General features: G+C 36.3%; 2 protein-coding genes across 5 annotated transcripts; both read right to left on the bottom strand.

Moving 5' to 3' along the window:
* Positions 1-87: 87 nt before the first annotated feature.
* On the bottom strand, positions 88-11707 carry LOC110447767 (heat shock 70 kDa protein 12A-like). 4 transcript variants are annotated; one of them, XM_021493668.1, is made up of 6 exons: positions 11629-11707; positions 6429-6537; positions 4911-5222; positions 4224-4442; positions 3504-3660; positions 88-2088 (listed from the first exon to the last, which is right to left on the bottom strand). In XM_021493668.1, the coding sequence occupies exons 2-6, from the start codon at positions 6522-6524 to the stop codon at positions 1019-1021; spliced, it is 1854 nt and encodes a 617-aa protein (XP_021349343.1). In that variant the 5' UTR covers positions 6525-6537; positions 11629-11707; the 3' UTR covers positions 88-1018. The 4 variants fall into 4 exon arrangements, with proteins under 4 accessions (XP_021349343.1, XP_021349342.1, XP_021349344.1 ...); XM_021493667.1 differs by having other exon boundaries at positions 11619-11701; XM_021493669.1 differs by having other exon boundaries at positions 6429-6550; positions 11629-11675.
* A 3087-nt stretch (positions 11708-14794) lies between these two features.
* On the bottom strand, positions 14795-22542 carry LOC110447768 (heat shock 70 kDa protein 12A-like). The gene is made up of 6 exons (XM_021493671.1): positions 22318-22542; positions 19733-19801; positions 18656-18970; positions 18120-18338; positions 17337-17493; positions 14795-16151 (listed from the first exon to the last, which is right to left on the bottom strand). The coding sequence occupies exons 2-6, from the start codon at positions 19796-19798 to the stop codon at positions 15082-15084; spliced, it is 1827 nt and encodes a 608-aa protein (XP_021349346.1). The 5' UTR covers positions 19799-19801; positions 22318-22542; the 3' UTR covers positions 14795-15081.
* Positions 22543-22554: the final 12 nt, after the last annotated feature.

Genomic DNA, 22554 nt, shown 5'->3' on the forward strand with positions numbered 1-22554 from the left:
AATCCAATCAATTTTCAATACAGTTAGGTCCATTAATAGAAGCCAATTTCAAGATAAACCTTTATTCATTTCAAAATGTACATAGACGTATTGGAATATTTATAGTTCAATATAACCGAAACATTGTTTTATACAATAACTAGACTGACTATTATATGCTCTGGTTTCTTTGTGTGAAAACACCATCTCTCCAAAAATGTTTAAATCGTTCTAGGATTGATCAGTGTTGAATCTTTCAAGCAAAGTTAAATATTTGTGATACAGAGAACTATGTAAGAGAATGAGGTCATTAATGACAATTGTATCATTTCTGATAACGTATGTCACACCATACTCCACACAGCCAGGACGATACGTAACAGCTGATCATATGCGATTTAAAAAGAAGGCGTGAATGGACAATTTCAATTTTATTTCATTCGATTAAATTCAATTCTAGATAGATTGAACAGAGAGTAAAAATATCACAAACATATCTGCTTACAATATAAAAAATAGATAGAATGTCACAAACATATTTAATAACATTGCAATGTCTGATATAAATTGAATGTCACAAAAATACCTCATTACAACTCCTGAAATAGATCGAATGCTATTTCACTTATGGTTCCTACGTGTATTACCTAACCGAGTTGTCTCCAGGATTCGTTGTTTGTCGATTGAAAACTGTGTGAAATTTTCTAAGAACGATTCGGCCAGAATAAGTGGGTTTGGATTGACTCGTGGATTTCAGAGGTTTGATAAATATTCATTCCAGCAATGACCTAGAATCGAATCTACATGACTTTGACAGTAAATATGATTGCAAATGAATACAAATTCTGTAAACAAGTTGTGTTATAGCTGCCAAGTTGAATTGTTATACTTTCCACATTTGTATATCAGTAATGGTACACATCAGCGTAAATAAAAAAAGTTAATTTATATCATCTCGGTATTTGTTGGAACATCTCTGTCTAATTTGTGCATATTCTGTCAAAAAATATTGACTTATCAGTCTTTCAATATAGTATAGTTATCCTAGAAAGTTAAAATAGGCATTGGTTTCCTTCTGCGTGTGCATGTCGAACGCTGCGACTTCGATCTCCGCTCCACCAAACGTTAATACCACATCCACTCCCCTATCCAATCCTCTTGTCGTGTCGGGCATTTCAACAATCAGCTCTCCGATACTTTCAACGCCCTCCTCCAAAACGTACATTGGATTCGTATCTTTGGTTGTGAACAACCGCACTGGGAGCGTTTTCTGATCTCGTGAAACTACCTTATAGCGTTGTGATTCGCCTCTGAGGCCGACAGGTACTGCATTCCCAACCCTCACGTGTGTACAGAAAGCATTGGCACAGAGTGGCATGCCATCTTCTCCTAAAACCATTAACCGCGGATCATGTAATCCAAGTACGAAAGGTACACTCGCACCAACGCCATAGGTAAGTCTGCTGATCCTCTCGGTAACAGCTTCTAGCTCATGGCCATTGATGACAGCTCCAATGAGTACTGCAAGTCCAGCTTGGTTTGGAATTACGAGCCTTTTATTTTGAAACGTTGTTGATAATTCGTTATGAAGAATAGGACATTCGGCGAATCCACCTACTAAGATGATGGCGTCGATGTCCGCTACCTCTGGCTTCTGAAGGAGCTCCTTGACATGATCTATGATCTTGCGGACAGACGGTTCAAACAAAGTTTTAGCAATATCTGATTTAATGCGCAGCTTGTCACTTTTCCAGGTCAGATTATTTGCATAATCTTTACTGGTTGCCACTCTGTCTTCTACGGATTTTCCTGGATTTATCTCTTCAAAGATATCAAGCAAACTGCATGGGAGTGTGAAGGTTATCTTCGAGTCAGAAGAAGAATGTATGCATCTCTTTTTGGTTTCAAAACTTCTTTGAAGTTCCAATAGATCTGAAACATTCTCACGTTTGAATTTCTCAAAAACATCATGTCCCAAAAGGTTGACCAGCAACTTTTCAAATTCTGTGTCTACCATTGTTCCTCCCCAATCTCCACCATTTGCCATGTGGATTTCCTTCAGCTGCAGCCCGTCCTCAACCTGATGGACCGTGATATCGACAGTTCCTCCTGAAGAAAACAAATAGCACATTTGAAGATGTACAGTTCATACAACCTATTCAAACTGATAATGGAAGTGAAGTTAAGGTGCAACTGCACGCTGATTGTGGACATTTTAACAAACGTCAGGATAATCAACAAACTCCTGATACCTCAATCAATAACAACATCGACGATGCACACAGCTACCACTCATGAACTATCTCCAGACACAAGGAGTTCAGTCATTTATGATTATTCCTAAATTTACTCAGAAAAAGTTATGCCATGTTTCAGTATCGCTAAAATACTCTAAGATACATCATAATGATTAACATGTGAACTTTCAGTAAAGATAACTTAATATACAATGTCGTTAAAATAACAAATATTGTTTTAATTAGCTATTATCCAGAATTATTCGATAGTTTATTAAAAGTGAAACATTATCTATGCGATCTTTCTGATTATTTGTGTAAGTTTTAATGATTTTAATTGAAACCTACTTTCAACAATAAAAACGTCTATTTTTATTTCAATTATGATCATTCTGCATCTGTCGACATAATAAACGGACATCTATATGTTGATGGTAGTCAGGGAGGGATAAGTTGGCGAATTACGTGATAAACACACATATTTTAAGTAACATTCATATATGGCAAAAATAGAAATAACAAAAATTCAGTAAAACATCTCTCTCAATCAAACTGTTGGCATTATAAAGGGGTTCGGTGATATGTTGACATATATACGAAACGAGACATTAGAATACATTGCATGCCGACGTTAAACGTGATTACAAATGACAATTGTCGTTATATAGATTTCTTAAAAATAATTATCGAGGTTAGTGTCTGTGTTGTATTGTTTAATCCTCGATATCCATGGGTTACGCTCACTTTCACTCTCTGCACCCCTGGAATATGTGATAGCAAAATCGAAGGGTCAGTTTGCACCGCATTGTGGATGAGACAAGAAGGCTAGTTTGATCATTTGATGTACTTTAAAAGAATCTCGTGGTCGCATAACGGTAAAACGTATTGGCTTTGAAGTCGGGAGTCGCGTCTCTGTAATCTTCAAAGGACAAGTATCAAATAGCCAGCAAAGAGCGAAAGTGAGCGTAACCCCTGGATGCCGAGGATGTTTGTTTATAATCTGTAAGTTATTTCTTTCCACACTCGGTGAAGGTGAAGATGGAGCTTCCCTTTTTGATCTTTTCTGCCCCTGTTTGTAAACAAATAGGGGATATCGAATTTAAAAATATAGACTTTATTAATTTTACAAAAATTATGAAATAAATAAATTTCAACTCATATGAATCACTTTTCTTGGCCCAAATGTTAGCGCGCGGGAGTCTTTATGTGGGAGGAAACCGGAGTACCTGGAAAACCCCACGTAGGGTATATCTGATTACGTCTATAACGAATACCAGTAACACGTACCACCGACATCCAGCACCATGTATTTGGCCCCCGGTTTGAAGATAGAGATGTTGCCAGCTTTGCCGACAGTCATATCACTGACTGGGAGGTATTTGCAGTAGAGAGCGGCAGCTTCAGCCTCAAGCGACATTACCAGTTGTGGACCTGGTATCCCAGCCTGTCAAAAAATAATAATCAAAAGATACATAAAAAATAAATATCATTACTCAAACAAACCAACATTGACAACGTCAACTTAGAGGTTATAAAATACATTCATAAATGCAAAACTAAGATTTTATTTGTATTTATAAAAGACATTGATTTCGTTCCAGTAACGCCTTGCTTACAAGGTGACGTCATACCAACATACTCCTACGCTAATTGTAACTACTATTGTACAACTTTATATCAATGTATACAAAAAGTTTGTTAGTGTATTACAGGTATGTATTTGTATCTATAATTATCGCACGAACGTTTGAGTTGATATACAAACGTGTGTGTTTAATTGATTGCTTTATTATTTTAAAACACGGTCAGGAACTGTATCAATATCTGTCATCTGTCATTCTGACAAACTTGGCTCCATCGGGCAAAGTTGACGATGATTTCTAATAAGTACTATTGCAAATAATCATAGTACAAGTGGTATTGATAAACATATTTCATTTGATGTAAAGTGGGTAAGATATATGTTCTTTGTTTAACATATTCAGCACAAGTCGTTGGACAATTCACCTTTTCAGCACACTCTCTCATGAACTGCTTTGCCTTGTCGCTCCAGATAGCCGGCATAGTCAGAACCCATCGTATGTCTGACATCAGGACCTCTGTGCCTCTCTCCTGGCATTTTGCCAGTAAATGCTCCTTCAGAAATCGGATCGAGCTTGAAAACACATTCATTGCCAGCATATCCCTTCCATTCTGATCGCTTATCTTCATTGTCCTTGTAATATCCTTCAGAAGAAAATTAGCATATTTCTGATATTGGTTTGGTGTATGACTTCACAATCACTACTTAATTAATGTAAAGACTCATACGGGATTTATGTACATACACATTTAATGATGCTATTTTTTTTTAGCAATTTCAGTGGTGAAAATTATGAAATATTTAACTGGAACATTGAGCCGAACGTTAAGTAATAGGAGCCGAGGAGATACCACAACAGTAGGAAACACCACAATAAATAAATAAACAAATAAGAAACTTGAGCCAACACCAGGTGTTCTGAATGAGTCGCTCCTGTTACAAAGACGGTCCCTGTGCTATAGCTTTGGTATGAATAATTTGTCTGTTATAGATAGTTTGTGAAAACCACAAAGCTAAAGCCCTGATCAAAGATACGTATTAAGGTTTTTGCTCCTTTTTACCTTTCTTATATATTGAGAACAATATACATATATCCCTATGAGTGTCATTACCTGTTCGTATAGGCTCATTTTGAATCGTCGAAAAAAGTACCAGGACTGATGTTTCTGTTGGTCGAGCAGGTCAGCGTACTTATCTTCTGCATCGAATCCAAAAGAATGGAAACTGCCATCTGGTTTGAACAAAATGCACGTGGAAGTCTTCAAAGACAAAAGGTTGCCTGATGCTGCAGTCCAATTCATGTTTGACACCTTTAACGGTGACCGTTTATACTCGTACTGTGTCGAAAAGGCGTAACCAGAGAAAGTTGTTCCAAAGTCGATAGCAGCTACCAGGATATATGGTGTATCTTTCATATGTTTCTTCTGAAAGCAAATTGAGAACATTTCTTTAGCTACCGTGTGTTCAATTTCTGTGCTCCAGGACCTGCTGCGATATTTTAAATGAGCAAGACAGACACAATCTAACAAAAAGCGTCACACACAAGAATAATTCACAGTTTGTTATTGGTACAAAACAATCGAAAACATGTAATACCATCGTTACAGAATTTGTATAATCCTGAGACATACACGATAACTGTATATGTTATTCTACCACGTCTCCGACGTAACGACACTTTTCATTTATTAATAACTATAGAATGTGTGTGCATCGCTCCCCCAAAAAACTCCCCCGCAAATGCAAACAAGCGAGCCACGGGACTGGTTTCTTTTGTCGATTGAGGGTACACACATTTAATTTCGTATGTATTTGAAGATTTGCTAGCAGGAAACAAAACAGTTCCTATTTCACCTCTATTTGAAACTTTGAAGCTCATGGTCAGAATGTTTCGTCGAACTTTCCGCGAAGGTGACTTCAAACAATATTTGTTAATCTGTCAAACGCTGATTTCACGCGTTTGAAAGCGATGTGGGTATATTGGTCATTTTGATAGATTCAAATAAACATCCGGTATAATGCACGCCGTCGGTGCTTATTGTTCATCGCCTGTCGACCGAATGGACACTGAAAATGCAAAATATTCCCCAAATATATAACCAGGTGTAGGATCCCTGTCCCATTGCACTGTGGTTTATTCTATATATAGTAACTTCCCCTCGTTTTGGATAAAATTGTAGCACAGTTGCGCATCGACTCTTCAATTGGCCAGTTAGCTCAGTCGGTTAGAGCGAAAGTATAACAATTTGAAGTCAATGCATTGATACCATTTCTGGCAGCCTCACAGGGATCTTAAAATCGACAAACTAGGTCACTGTCCACTGAGTCAGAAATGATGAAAATGCACAGCTTGTTGTGAAATGAAGACATAAAAACATCCCGTTTACACGCGCAAAATACAGCTTAATTTTGATTTTTGGATTATCCAGATAAATTTGCTTATTAAAGGGTGTATGGAAACTGAGGTAGACACGAAAAAGACTTCCATTACATTGAATGTGGTAGAATAGATATAGTCAAAATATGTTTGTATATTATGGTGGAAAATAGGTCCCGGAATTCCAAAATTGTCAGGCCAGGTTGTAGATTCAAAACGTAATACACACATACTCTCAAATAAGGTACTTTACCTGGATGCCAAGCCGTGTCGCGTCTATGCACCCGGGTGGTTTGTATTTAATCTTCGGATCCGTCTTTAGTTTAGGTAATGTCTTCTTGCTCGCCATTTCTCCCTGCTTACTGCAATGCAAATCTAACATTATACATACACATAGTTGAAAAAAGAAGCTATACATAGGTAAACGAGCATCAAATTAAATTGAATTTGAATCTAAGATATACACTTACGACTTGTGTATTATCAGGTAATATTTTGGTCTATTAGAGCTGATCCTGGTAGATTTATAGTAACATGGTAGGCCAGAGCTTCATGCACCCTGAATGATTTGTATCAATTTCAAAAAAAAAAAAAAAAATGTTTTGAGAACTGATTGGGGTTATACTTCCTGCTTCGGTTCCCGGTATTTAAAGCCCTAGATTATATACACCTAATGATTGCTTAAAAAAACCCAGAACACAGTGTTTGTGTATAGACTATATTGCATAAACAGCAGGAGTCTATAGGTAATCATAAAGACCAAAGTACAAAACAGCATGGGCCTGTCAGTACTAATCGGCATACCTCGGTAGCTAAATGCTGTTAGTCAAAATAAATGCTTGTTATGCTGATAAAGTTACGATAAGAGTGAGTATTAATTACAACATGAGCAGGTACTGAAATTATATATGAACTGATACTAAATTAAATATCAGAGGGTACTGGCTTCAATACGAGTTCGTACTGGCTTCAACATGAGTTCGTACTGACTTCAACATGAGCTCGTACTGACTTCAACATGAGTTTGTACTGACTTCAACATGAGTTCGTACTGACTTCAATATGAGTTCGTACTGGCTTCAACATGAGTTCGTACTGACTTCAACATGAGCTCGTGCTGACTTCTACATGAGTTCGTACTGACTTCAACATGAGCTCGTACTGACTTCAACATGAGCTCGTACTGACTTCAACATGAGTTTGTACTTACTTCAACATGAGTTCGTACTGACTTCAACATGAGTTTGTACTTACTTCAACATAAGTTCGTACTGACTTTACCATGAGCTCGTACTGACTTCAACATGAGATTGTACTTACTTCAACATGAGTTCGTACTGACTTCAACATGAGTTTGTACTTACTTCAACATGAGCTCGTACTGACTTCAACATGAGTTCGTACTGACATTAAAATGAGCTTGTACTGACATGAAAATGAGCTCGTACTGACTTCAACATAAGTTCGTACTGACATTAAAATGAGCTTGTACTGACATTAAAATGAGCTTGTACTGACTTCAACATGAGTTTGTACTGACTTCAACATGAGTTCGTACTGACTTCAACATGAGTTCGTTTTGACTTCAACATGAGCTCGTACTGACTTCAACATGATATTGTACTGAGTTCAACATGAGTTTGTACTGACTTCAACATGAGCTCGGACTGACTTCAACATGAGTTCGGAGTTACTTCAACATTAGCTCTTACTGACTTAAACATTAGCTCGTACTGACTTCAACATGAGTTTGTAATTACTTCAACATGAGCTCGTACTGACTTCAACATGATATTGTACTGAGTTCAACATGAGTTTGTACTTACTTCAACATGAGCTCGTACTGACTTCAACATGAGTTTGTACTTCAACATGAGTTTGTACTGACTTCAACAGGAGTTTGTACTTACTTCAACATGAGTTCGTTTTGACTTCAACATGAGCTCGTACTGACTTCACCAAGAGTTTGTACTTACTTCAACATGAGTTCGTACTGACTTCAACATGAGCTCGTACTGACTTCAACATTAGCTCGTACTGACTTTAACATGAGTTTGTACTGACTTCAACATGAGTACTGATTTCAACATGAGTTCGTACTGACCTTAAAATGAGCTTGTACTGACTTCAACATTAGCTCGTACTGACTTTAACATGAGTTTGTACTGACTTCAACATGAGTTCGTACTGACTTCAACATGAGTTCGTTTTGACTTCAACATGAGCTCGTACTGACTTCAACATGAGTTCTTACTGACTTCAACATGAGTTCGTACTGACATTTAAATGAGCTTGTACTGACATGAAAATGAGCGCGTACTGACTTCAACATAAGTTCGTACTGCCATTAAAATGAGCTTGTACTGACCTCAACATTAGCTCGTACTGACTTCAACATGAGCTCGTACTGACTTCAACATGAGTTTGTAATTACTTCAACATGAGCTCGTACTGACTTCAATATGAGTTCGTACTGACTTCAACATGAGTTCGTTTTGACTTCAACATGAGCTCGTACTGACTTCAACATGGGTTTGAACTGACTTCAACATGAGTACTGATTTCAACATGAGTTCGTACTGACCTTAAAATGAGCTTGTACTGACATGAAAATGAGCGCGTACTGACTTCAACATAAGTTCGTACTGCCATTAAAATGAGCTTGTACTGACATTAAAATGAGCTCGTATTGTTTTCAACATGAGCGCGTACTGATTTTAACATGAATTCGTAAGACTTCCTTCAACATGAGTTCGTACTGACATTAAAATGAGCTTGTACTGACATTAAAATGAGCTCGTATTGTTTTCAACATGAGCGCGTACTGATTTTAACATGAATTCGTAAGACTTCAAAATGAGTTCGTACTGACTTCAAAATGAGTTCGTAATAAATTCAACAAGAGCTCGTAATAACATTCAAGCGAGTATTGATTTAACATTAATGAGAACTGATTTTAATATAAGTGAGAACTAGTTTGATTTTAAATAAGTACTGATTGCATCGTGAGCGAGCATCATTTCATCATGAGCGAGTACATACTTCATCATGATCGAGTACTTACTTCATCATGAACGAGTACTTACTTCATCATGAGCGAGTACTTACTTCACCATGAGCGAGTACTTACTTCATCATAAGCGAGTATTTACTCCATCATAAACGAGTACTTACTTCATCATTATCGAGTGCTTACTTCATCATGATAGAGTACTTAATTCATCATGAGGGAGTACTTACTTCATCATGATCGAATACTTACTTCATAATGATCGAGTACTTACTTCATAATGATCGAGTACCTACTTCATCATGAGCGAGTACTTACTTCATCATAAGCGAGTTTTTACCTCATCATGATCGAGTACTTACTTCATCATGATAGAGTACTTAATTCATCATGAGGGAGTACTTACTTCATCATGATCGAATACTTACTTCATAATGATCGAGTACTTACTTCATCATGATCGAGTACCTACTTCATCATGAGCGAATACTTACTTCATCATAAGCGAGTTTTTACTTCATCATGATCGAGTACTTACTTCATCATGATCGAGTACCTACTTCATCATGATCGAGTACTTACTTCATCATGATCGAGTACCTACTTCATCATGAGCGAGTACTTACTTCATCATGAGCTAGTACTTATATTCATCATAAGCAAGTTTTTACTTCATCATGATCGAGTACAGTACTTACTTCATTATAAACGAGTACTTACTTCATCATGATCGGGTACCTACTTCATCATGAGGGAGTACTTACTTCATCATGATCGAGTACTTACTTCATAATGATCGAGTACTTACTTCATCATGATCGTGTACCTGCTTCATCATGAGCGAGTACTTACTTCATCATGAGCGAGCACTTACTGCATCATTACGAGTAGTTACTTCATCATGAACTCCTGACACATAGGCGTTTTGTATATACAGTTCTTACAGGTAAAGAGAATTGCTATCTGGTGAGAAAAACAATTAATGGTTAAAGGCACAGGCGTTTAAAACCGAGTTACAGAAATGAATTGCTGTCTATTAACATTTTTTTTTATAATGATGTCAACTTCATTTGCATAAATCAGACATATGTTCAAGCGTGCACGCACCGATCAACAGCGAAATATTGACAAAAAATGGACATTAAACTTTATATCACAGGAACAGGGTAACATGAAGGAATTACGACCTACCTATGACTTGTAACGCGAAGTAAAGAAACACATGGTTGAATATTCACGAAATCGATCCAAAAACGCAAACATAGAAAAGGTGCTCTTAACACCAGTTATAACGTTACAAAGTAAAAACGCTTGGCTAGGACAGATACTTTATATGTCAACTAGTACATTATGTGAAGTGTTTCAGAATAAATTTAGGTTTTGACTTAAAACTAGTCAAGACAGATCCTTAATAGCGTTCATTTGAATGATTAGGGAGTTTAATGGCGTACAGCGTATATCCCTAAACATGCAGTAACTAGTTGCTACGAAACATAACATTAAATCAATACCGTTATGGATTGATTTTAAAGTTCTTGTATGTTCACTGCTGTGTTGTATAACACACAGGTAGATGTCGTAGGATAACTTAACACGAATAAGTCACATACGCTCGTATATTATGCCTTATATTATGAATATCTATGGACACTGTCATGTATATAAGCGTACATAAACTTAACAAATATAGATTTACCATCACCTAATACAACAATCGGGTTGTAACTTTTGTCTCAGATTCATCATACAAAGATTACATATATGACACTTGTCATTTACTTATGATAAAACCATACTTATTGATTGTGATATACACTAGCTTGTGTGCGAATGACAGTTCATGCTTGGTGTTAATGTCCATAATTCACAAAAACAACATGTAATAAAATCTATTACAAGCTAAAGTGTGAGGATAACGTTGCAAGTAAAATGGTAGTTGTAAAAGAGCAATAAATTCTTCGTTGAATACATTTCAGTAAATAGGCATGACATGAGTGTCTAAAAATACATATCATGAATTCATCCATATATGTATGTTACATCCCTCATCGGTGCCAATCATTTGTACCCAACCGTTGTTGTTACATATAAACAGAAGTAAATGTACTTCTGATCTATGTATTATCCAACATAACTAATATTTGATAATACAAATTTGAACTTGTAGTGTCACAAGTTTGTACCTGTCATTAATAAATGACCATTAAACAACAATTCTATGTTCTGTTGTTTTTTGTGAAGTAGTTAATATGTACAACAAACCAAGCTGCAGTCTCTTAACATGTTACCTTGCTGACATAAAAATTAATTTTATGACTTTTATTTTGATGAATTGCTTATCAGTAAACTCGTGAAGATGATATTTGTATGGACATCATTGCTATACTTGAAGTATTAATAGCTACCCCTATTAATGCACACAAATGAACTTACCGAAACTTACTTATCGGAAGGAAATCAGGTCCCGTACTTTACAGACGAACGCTATCGGCTGAACGTGGCGGCATTGATATCTTAGTCAGATATATGTGCTCTATAGCACTAACTATTTGACTTCCTGGTCTGTAGCAGACATAGCATGACCCGTGTAATCGATCTTACAGCTGAACGAAATAAGTGAGCATAGTCCTAACAGAATAATGACACGCTAAGCGTGACTTTATGTCAACAAGGCAGTCCAAAAAAGTATGGTGCGGTCATCATCAGCGGTCTAGAACCATCTTAAATGGTATAAACGAAATAGTTAATTGAAAGTTCAGGACGATATATACGATCGGCGTGATTAAAATTATCCGTTACTTGGCTCGTTAAAATCGAACTACGCCTGAACAGATAGTACGAAGTTAACGGAGCCGTGTAATAGATGATTTCAATCAGATTGATACAGTTGATAAATAAAAAGTTGTGATAGAAGAATCCTTTTTTTTTTGTGGAGAGGATGCTCGGGATTTATCAAAAGATGTTTTGCTGTCTACAAAGACACCTTCTATTAGTTCAACTTCTAGGGTATAAAGTGTCACAAAAAAAAACATGTAACAAACGACCAAAAACGTTAATATCCGTTTGTTTCTTTTTCAAAGTGTTCAAAGGTATTCGACTGCAAAATATAAGTCTTTAAACTTCAAAAATATCGGCAACTTTAATTGAGGTGAATAGAAGGTACCGATCTGATAAAGCAGTAATATCGTCACTCGTGGCGATATAATATTCTGTACATCTGCCCCTGCAGAATTCATTAAATTAGTGAATGTACATGTTTCTTACTATTGTCAAATGAAATCGACTAAGCGTAATTGGCGCGAGGCGAAACTTGCTACTTTAAATAAAGCGAGTGCATGTTTGTACGGTTATTTTGTACATTTAACGTTACACTTGCAAGTTCTATATGTATGTATCAACCATAACACAGTCTTGTTCATCATATATATTTGTTATATGTATATAATATCTTTTTTTTCTCAAAACGTATCCGACGTGCATGTTTTCTTTAATAGGTCTCACTGTCTATGAACAATTACATTTTAAGACCAATGCCAACTATTGTTTCTAAATTCCAGGCCGTGTGTGTTATTTTATCGATTCTATCACACTAGAAAAATAATGTATACATTGTAATATTGTACTTGAATACCCCTATTATGAAACATTAACATAAAATGTTATTTGGTCTGTATTCAATTACATGATTTGAAAGATTTCCAGACTAATTCTGTTTACATAGGGTTTTAAACATGTTTCATACTGACTACAGGGTGCCAGATAATTATAAGTATGGCTACGTTAATCGGAGTATCATATATCACTCTACATGGAATGGTATTGGTCAATCGGCTGTTTGGGTATGAATAAAAGTACGTAAACAGCATGTGTCATATACAAATATATATAGGTCTTTGTTGCTTTTGTAAAACATTCCTTAGATGCCAGATAATCAATTAATGCTACCCTGTGTAAATGTAACAAAGTACATGAAGTGAGGTATATCTTATACACTGTATGAATATGCCGAGGATATTGTTAAACAAAATCCCCATTACCGTATTTATATATTACACTGTATATCGTTCGAATGCATTACTTTAGCATCGCATCGCAATGAATCCAAATCATAGCAGTGCTTTTTGTTAAAATATATTTCACCTTAGATAGAAATAAATAATTAAAAACTCTCACAACCAATTAAAATCATTGGACCACATATTCCACACGATATCGATATGAAATAATAAAAAGTCCCCCACATCAGCGAGAACCTTTTCAGTCGTGTCCACACAAAGTATTGCACAGTTGTAAGCTTGGCGGTAATTTTGATGTCCACTGTCGATTGCTGCAAATGTGTTGGTAAATTACTATCAAAAGCAGCTGACCATGGCTAAACAAAGGGTTTATTTATAAATTAGCTGGTCAGAAATCACGAGCAAGTAGAACAAGACTGATATACCAAGTACACTCTAATGGTAAGGAAAGTCTATGGATTATATTTTGTAACATATACGTTCTATACTAATAATCAACTTTATCTGTTTTACAACAATTATTAACATAGTTGCTTCAGCTTATACTAATATCTCTTGTTTGCCCGGATGCTAGGGCTCGGGGGTTGGGGTGTGGTGGCTGGGGAGGAGAGGGGGATAAAATATAGGAGGAAACTGGATTACCCGGAAAAAAATCCAAAGCGGTCGTATAGTTGACCAAAAACTTGTTCACGTCCAATCAGGGAATCGAACCCAAGTCGCCGCGGTATCCACCACGACATCCGACCACCCTGCATTGTATAATCACTGGTGTCATTCCTATAAGAGAATCTATTTAAATGGTTACAGAATGAAAGTTGTTATGATGATTTACGAGTTATTTCTAGAGGTTAACGATATTCTTATTTCTACACATTGTGTCTATTTAAAGGCTGCAGTGATTCTAGCCTGTGCTCAGGCCTTTCAAAGATTCATTTGAATTGATACATTTACATTAATTGTTGCACAAATTCACCCCGTTTCGTTTGCACTGTTTCTCTATATTTTTCGTTACCAACGTTATTATTTTCAGTTCATACATGATTACAAAAGTATTAACTTCTTCTCAATATCATTTTAAGGTTTATTAAGGAAGAACACACGCAATAATTTCTCCTAAAACGATTCAATAATGAAAAGTATAGAAATTATACTGGTTATAAATTATATTGTGCTACCTTAAACGTAAGGTGCATATATTCACAACAGAAACTTGTTGATGGAAATTTTGAGCATTCGTTGGTTAAGTTCACATTACTGGTATTGTATATACTCACTTTTATTTTTTAATATTTTTTTTTAAATTCTAATCTTAATCCTGTTTACCGTGGACCCACCCCCTTGCCCACCCACGATATCAAATGCGTTTAAATTAGAAACTATAATGACTAAAGCAACACATTTTGAAAATTGACATCATCCAGAAAAAGGAATGAATGTTGCTGATGAAATGGATGTTAAGAAGACCTCGATCAAACAGCATATGCCCAGAAACAAATAGTGTATTGACTAATAGAATACGTCTTCCGAATTACCAATATAGAAGAGTAATTATTTGCAAAGACCTTTAGGTATATAATTTAGTTGCATCCTTCTGTCATGTTTATAAAAAAATAACTCGTTGTTTGTAAATACATTTTAATAGCGATGAAGTATAAATCTCATTAAGGATGAATCTTATGTTTGAACTCTGCAAGTTCCATTGTTTATATATCGAACATGCCCACACTTCATGGAACAGTGCGTTTTACCTCCACTTGTAAGTTGCTATATGTTGGGATAAAAAGTGCCCTTTTATTTCATTATAGCTTGCACTTCAAGTGCATTTGTCACATTCTTAATTGCATCACATTTATAAATTTGATAATGTAGGGCTTGTAATATTAGCCTAAAAAGTTGAAATATGCTGTTTGTTCTTCACGTGAATGTATATCGTATGCGGTCACCTCAATCTCCGCTCCTCCAAAGGTAAACTCCACGTCGACACCACGCTGTAGGCCTCTCTCAGTGTTTTTCATTTCCACAATGACTTCCCCTATGATTTCACAGCCTTCCTCGTCAATATATTTAGGATTCGAGTTCTTTGTTGTGTAGATATATACTGGGAGCTCGGTTTGGTCTGATTCCATTACCCAGTATCGCTCACACCGCCCAGTAAGTCCAACCGGTACCGACTCTCCATATCTCACGTGTGCACAGAAACACCCCCTACACAGGTCCTTCCCGTCATCGTCTTTGAACTTTCGGCTTTCCTCGTGGGTTCCCGGATTAAAAGGCATATTAGTTCCTACCCCGTACGTCAATCGGCTGATTCGTTCGGTGACCGCTTCTAGCTCATGTCCGTTAACGACCGCCCCTTTCAAAACAGCTAATCCTGCCTCTTGCGGAATAACGAGGCGTTTCTTTGGGAACTCTTTTGTTATTGCTTCCTGAAGTAACGGACATTCTGAATAACCCCCTACCAGTAGTATGGCTTGGACGTGTTCAATTTCAGGTTTATGTAGAAGGTCAATCACGTGATCAACGATTCTTTTCACAGATTTCGAAAATAACTCTTTCGCAAGTTCCGCATTTAGTCGCATTTTATCCATTTTCCAGGTAAGGTTTTTGTGAAATTTGCTGTTTGCTTTGATTTTCTCAGTGAGATTCAGTTTGGGGTTGATCTGATTGAAGGTATCGAGTAGACTAATAGGAAGTATGAATGTTATCTTCGCTTCTTTTGTAGAACTGATAGTTCGCTTCTTTGCTTCGAACGTCCTTTGTAGATCTAGGAAATCAGCCTGGTTGTTCTTTTTGAAATTCTCCACAACGTTGTCTCCCAAGATCTCCGAGAGTAGCTTGATAAACTCGCTGTCAACCATCGTGCCACCCCATTCACCGCCATTGGCCATGTATAACTCTTTCAGTCTCAGGTCGTCCTGTACCTCATGTACAGTGATGTCCACTGTGCCACCTGAAAGTAACGAAAGTATTGTAGAATCTTGATTGTTTTATTCAGTTCAGCTTAGTATCGGAAACTGTGTACATTTATGCTTTTGTCGTATTTACAAAAGTGTCGGTAAATAATGTGTACTACTGATAATGGTTAATATTTCCATTGCCTGTTTTTCTTGTAATAAGCTTTAATTTGTCAAAACAATTTAAAAGTGAAGTGAAAACAAAATCTATTGTTTGAGCTCCAATTCCACGACACAATGACAACATAAGGAAAAAAATATGAAAAAGAAAAAGGAAAAAAAGAAGAATAAAACCGTGTGTTTCGCAGAGGTAAGCGTCTTCTGGTTCATCGACAGTACCCCAAATGCATATATAGGTTAAATCAAAGTGATGCCAGACTCAAACTGATCTGCACATTTAAAATCTTCAAATAAATATCATTGAAAGATATGGAATACTTGGTAAACTCCCTCACGCTTGAACACCGTTGACCTCAGCATCTGACTTATTTCACTGAAATTATTATATTCCTTACAACTGTGACATGTAAATACTGTGTTCCCGTTTGGCCATGTTGGAAAGTAGCATATGTTGTCCTTGCTTTCACGTCCAGGAGGATACATAGAATCGATATGGTAAATTGATTTTCCTGTTATATAAAGATAACACATCATCGGTATATCTAACAGGGATCACTTTAGGGACCAAGCACCTCAATAAACTGAACCTATATGTTAATAAAGCTACGTGTCAAAGCGTCACGTCTGTGTTATGTCCTTGCCAATGCATGTTATTTAACCGTTTTACCTCAAATTTTGAAAATTTACTCAACATTTCATGTTAGCATATACCCAAATCTAAAGACTATGGACTATGTCTGTATTAGCATCTGTCAATCAACATATGTTTATCTTTTTGTTATGAAAGTGTAAGATATCTGGGAAGTACATATACGGTACTTCACGGACGTAATTAGGAACTATCTAGATGCGTTTCTGTCCATAGTTGTGAAAATTAAATAAATATATATTTTAACTTATAACATCGTCAAGTACACGTATTTTGCTTAGAAAGCCGTTGCGTTTACTCAAACTTTTATGAAATAAAAAAGGCCATGTGCTGCTGACACTTGATAATGCACTGTGCAATTTTGTCCTTAGACACATTTGTACTGTGTTTATTATTTACAATCAGTACGTACCTCCCACGTCGAGCACTAAGTACTTTGCTCCAGGTTTAAACACAGATACATTCCCCGCTTTACCCACTGCCATTTCGGAAAGAGGCAGATATTTGCAGAAAAGAGCGGCGGCCTCCGCTTCCAAAGAAAGGATAAGCTGGGGACCAGGAATTCCGGCCTTTTAAAAAAATAATCACATTTTTATTTTGCGAGTCAAGATTACTAAAAATCGGATTAAAACAGATAAAAGCTTTCCCTGGAAAATAAAAAAAAACGTAAAAAGTTAACTTAAAATGTTTGATACGGGCTCTAAGACTGTATGTGGTTGATTCACCTTTGCGGTGCAATGATGCCTAGTATGACATCATAATTGAAAATGCGCTGTGACTAAGTGGAAGGGGATATTTCATTTAGATGTACTAAATACATGTATTTACATTGTATAACATGGTCATCTATAATCGTAGTTTGTATTTATTCTATAATTATTGTTCGTAAGATTTCTAAAACCAAAAGTAAAAAAACAAAAAAACGATTATCAATTCCTCCTTCGTTTGGAAAAAACTGAATCACTGACTGAAGCTGAATTCAAGTCAATTACAAATGTGTATGGTCAAAGTATGTTATATGGAGATCCGCGTGCATGATAATACTTACATTATCTGAAATAGGTATAATTAAGCACACTTGGCTATAAATGTTCTCATATAAACTACATAAGACGTATCTTAAATGTATCATTCAAGCAATTGTTGTATCGAGGTTTTTAAAAATTTCTAAATCACATAAAATCTAGAACTTTACCTGTTCTGCACATTCCCGCATGAACTGTTTTGCTCGGTCGTTCCAAATAGCAGGCATGGTGAGGATCCAGCGAATCTCTGACATGTCAATACCAACACCTCGTAACTTACACATATCCAATAAATGGTCTTTGAGGAATCGTATGGAACACGTAAATACCTTCATAGCTGACATCTCCTTACCATTGCTGGCTTTCAACTTCATTCCACGCGATATTTCCTAAACAAAAGTTTCAAACATGATAATGTAAAAATTGAAAGCTGAATACGGTAGAATTACATAAAATTCTATGACTCTTGGTGCAATATTATAGTGTAACGTTACATGAATCGCACAAGAATTGTTTGTTTTCGTATTATATAATCATATTGGAAGAAATTGTATGTCCGAACTCGTGATAACTGTTGTTTATATTTCATTTCCGTTTAGGTTTTTCTGGTATACTAGAAAAGTTATATTAGTTTTAAATAATCATTTATCTTGCAAACAACAATTGATATAATCTTAAAAGGTATGAAACAGGAAAGATAATTTACCTTTTCATAGTAAAGAGTCATTTTGAAGCGACGGAACAAAAACCAGCCATTGTTTTCGTCTTCCTGCATTAGATCCGCGTATTTGTCTTCAGCATCGAAACCAAAGGAATCAAATGTTTCTGTCGGATCAAACAGTATACAACTAGACGTTTTAAGGGATAAAAGGCCCCCGCATTTTGCAGTCCATGTCATGTTGCTTACTTTCAATGGGTCTAATTTGTGATCAAATTTAGTGGAGAAAGCATATCCAGAAAATGTCGATCCGAAGTCAATGGCCGCTACCAAAGAATATGGCGTATCTTTGAGGTCTCTTGTCTGGAAGCAGATAGTGTACAAACTTGATAAAAACTTTCTATAATACGGTAAACATACATTAAATTTTCTAATTGTAATATTGCATCAACTCGATGGAAAGTATATCAATTCTGCTAGTTTATTATTTGTGTAACTGCAAAAGGATTGTTTACGTCCTATTTACAGCTTGATTCATTTAAGAACGTGCTAGGTTTTGGTGGTGAAGGAAAGCCGGAGTGCCCGCCGAAAAACCACCCACCAGCGGCCAATACGGAAAAAATATCAATTCTGCTATTATATTACTTGTAAGTGCAATTGGCGAATACAAAGAGTATATAATAAATGCTCGATGCTGTTTGCATTGAGATAAAGTACGAATTCAAATAGTGACTATTGAAAGCCATCTTGAAAATGAATTAAATAGTCAGCAATACAATATGCTCATATAATATCCAATAGTAATACATTACTATGCATTAAATAAAAAGCTTGTAGAATTACACGTATAACCGCATGTAATAACAGAATGTATTTGTATCAAAACTTGTCTGCCACCGCTTGAAGATTTTATGTTTGTATTGTTTATAGCTTAAATTCATGAAGACAGGATTAACGTTTGTATGCTGATCATGAATTATGTATGTATTTGTTGGAGTGAAAACCCCATTATCATCTTCCTGGGTTAATTCTAATTTCAGGGATTTAATAACATGTATATACATTTATTATATACTTGTCGTTGTATATCACTGTGTATATGATACCTCTCTATATAGGACATACCTTGATTGACCTGGTCTTGGTATCGGGCTTCCAGGTTTCATGTCGGCCGACGGGCCTTTGTGCCATTTTCTACCAGCAAACAACCCAACATCAACATTAGAAGTTACATAAAAAATAAACAATATGACGACGCCGCCAACGATGACGACGATGATGATGACGACGACGACGACGATGATGATGATGATGATGATGATGATGATGATGATGATGATGATGATTTAACATGCATATCTAATAAGAGACAGATCTAGTAATAACAAACTATACTGTCAAAATCAAAGATTGCCACCAAAATGTTGTTCATGCACAATCAATGACAAAGAGGAACCTACATATCAAATTTGAGAAAGATCCATACTGTACTACCTGAGAAATAACGTTAACAAACCTTAAATATCAAAATCAAAGAGGCCTCCAGTAGGCCATAATGTTTATCACATCAGTCTCGAGGTGGTATCATGCACCAAAAAGGCCAGAGTGAACGTATCTATCATGTTTGAGAAAGATCTATCCGGCAGTTATTGAGAAATAGCGATAACAAATATACTGTCAAAATCCAAGATTGCCGCCTGTCGGCCATTTTGTTTATCCAATCGGATTACAAAGTAAACATGCACAACCAAAGACCAAGGGGAACCTACATATCAAAATTGAGAAAATCCCTCTAGTAATTTGTGACAAGAAGCACTTGCAAACTTTAACTCTAAAAATTCAATATGGCACCTTTCGGTCATTTTGGTTTTACGATCAGTCCCGACATTGGATATGCATAACAAGGAACTATGGGGAACTGTGATATTTGAGAAAGAATCTTTCAGGACTTTTTGAGAAATAGCGCTAACAAGCTTTAGCTTTAACAATTCAAGATGGCACCTGTCGGCCATCTTGGTTCTTCGATCAATTCCAAAATTCGATATTCATAACAAGTAACCATGAGCAACCTTCATGTCAAGTTACTGTTTGAGAAAGATCGTTCCAGTACATTTTGAGAACATGCGCTAACACTAATTTTAAGGACGGACGGACCATGGACCAAGGACCACTGACCACGGACGAATGGCAATTTGAACAGCCAACCCATCTAATGATTGTGGGCTTAACATATCAGTATATGCAGAACGTATAATTTCATACATTTCGTGTACAAAAATATTCGCGTTCATCGCTGTGTATGTGATAGTCAGGAGTTGGCATTTGGATTCCTTGTGTAATTCGGGAGTTTAGTAAAGAACATGATTTGACCAAATCTCGGTAATGGAAAATACTATCGATGTTTGAACACTTTATTGAAGATTATTCTAATGATTTACATTATGCGCTTAAGTAGGTCTAGGCTTTGACAAGGTTGATGTTTTACATGGAACTAAATTAAGTGATTATAATTCTCGTGCATGTAACTTCTATTCTCTAAGAACATATACAAGTTAAGTTACCCAGTTTGTCGTTTCTTGTTGTCTGTACCAATAGGAAACAAGTACAACCTGACATGTGTACTGCTACCGGGTACCTCATCTATTCAAAGATGGCTTTTGTTGTTTTTATCCGTCGACACATTTTCATAAAATTTTGTGCGTCAGAATCTTTAAAGGTTTACACTGTGTCATATAACTTCGATACTCATTAGTCATTATAAGTAACAGAGTCTCTAATGTAAGTTTAGTTAGTTTGACTGTAGTAAGGTGTGTAGACAAATCGTCAATTTGCGCTAAAATGTATATAACGCTACACTCTGAACATATTATGTTAAAACATTTACATATGTTATAGTTCTGATTATCTAAGTTGTATTTCATACTGTAATGTCATAAGACCTTTGCAACTTAAGGATTGGTTTGGTTTGGTTTAGTATTGTTTAACGTCCTATCAACAGCTATTGTCAATTAAGGACGGCTCCCCTGTGTGAAAGATACATGAGTGTAGTGTATGCGTGTGTGTTTTTGGAGGTTGTGATATGTTCGTGTTTGTCTCCTTGTGATAGTGCGGAACTGATGCCGACTTTATAGTACTACCTCACTGAAACATACTGCCGAAGACACTCAGAAGGACACACCACCCGGTCACAACACTGACAACGGGCGACCCAGTCGTCCCACTCCTAAATTGCGGAGCGTTATCCAGAAGTAAAAACTACCATTTTTACCGACTCTGGTATATCTCGGCCAGGGGACAGTATCTAAAGCCTTCTTCACAGGGGCGAACGTTCAACTACAGGACAAAAGTGAGGCAATGTCGAGGGAGACATTAGGAAGAAGAAAGCTGTTTAGAAAGAATAGAAAGGATAAGATTCCGAATTTAGTCAGAAAATCATCTTTACAGACTAGGGACATTGACTATAAAAGACTAAAAGTATCAAGTCAGTTAGCTTGATAACTGCGTCACTGTAGTAATGGAGGTATGCAAGTACATAGAAACAGCTAATACATGTACATTACCAACACCTGTCAAATACGTGTAAGCCACTGGACTAACAGTTTGTGTTATCAAATTATTTTATCGTTAGTCAATTCAAACCAAAGAAAAGTGCACTTGCATATTGCTGAAAATAGAGAGAAAATAATATATACGAAGGTTTTAATACTCACTTTAAAAGAATACAGCGGTCCTGGTCCGTGAATTGTCTCGTTGAGCTTGTCTGTATTTGTTATACGTATCGGTTAGAATAAACTTCACTTGTAGTTCTTTATCAGTGCAACAGTAGGTATATTGTATACACATATATTTCTCAACTTATCAAAGCTGTCGGGGACCGTCTACCTTAAAACCGTCATTGGTAATATACTTCCTGGTACAAGTCAAGACAGGATATCACGTGATTCTAG

Source organism: Mizuhopecten yessoensis, unplaced genomic scaffold (assembly GCF_002113885.1).
Source record: "Mizuhopecten yessoensis strain PY_sf001 unplaced genomic scaffold, ASM211388v2 scaffold3601, whole genome shotgun sequence".
Lineage (NCBI taxonomy): Eukaryota > Metazoa > Mollusca > Bivalvia > Pectinida > Pectinidae > Mizuhopecten > Mizuhopecten yessoensis.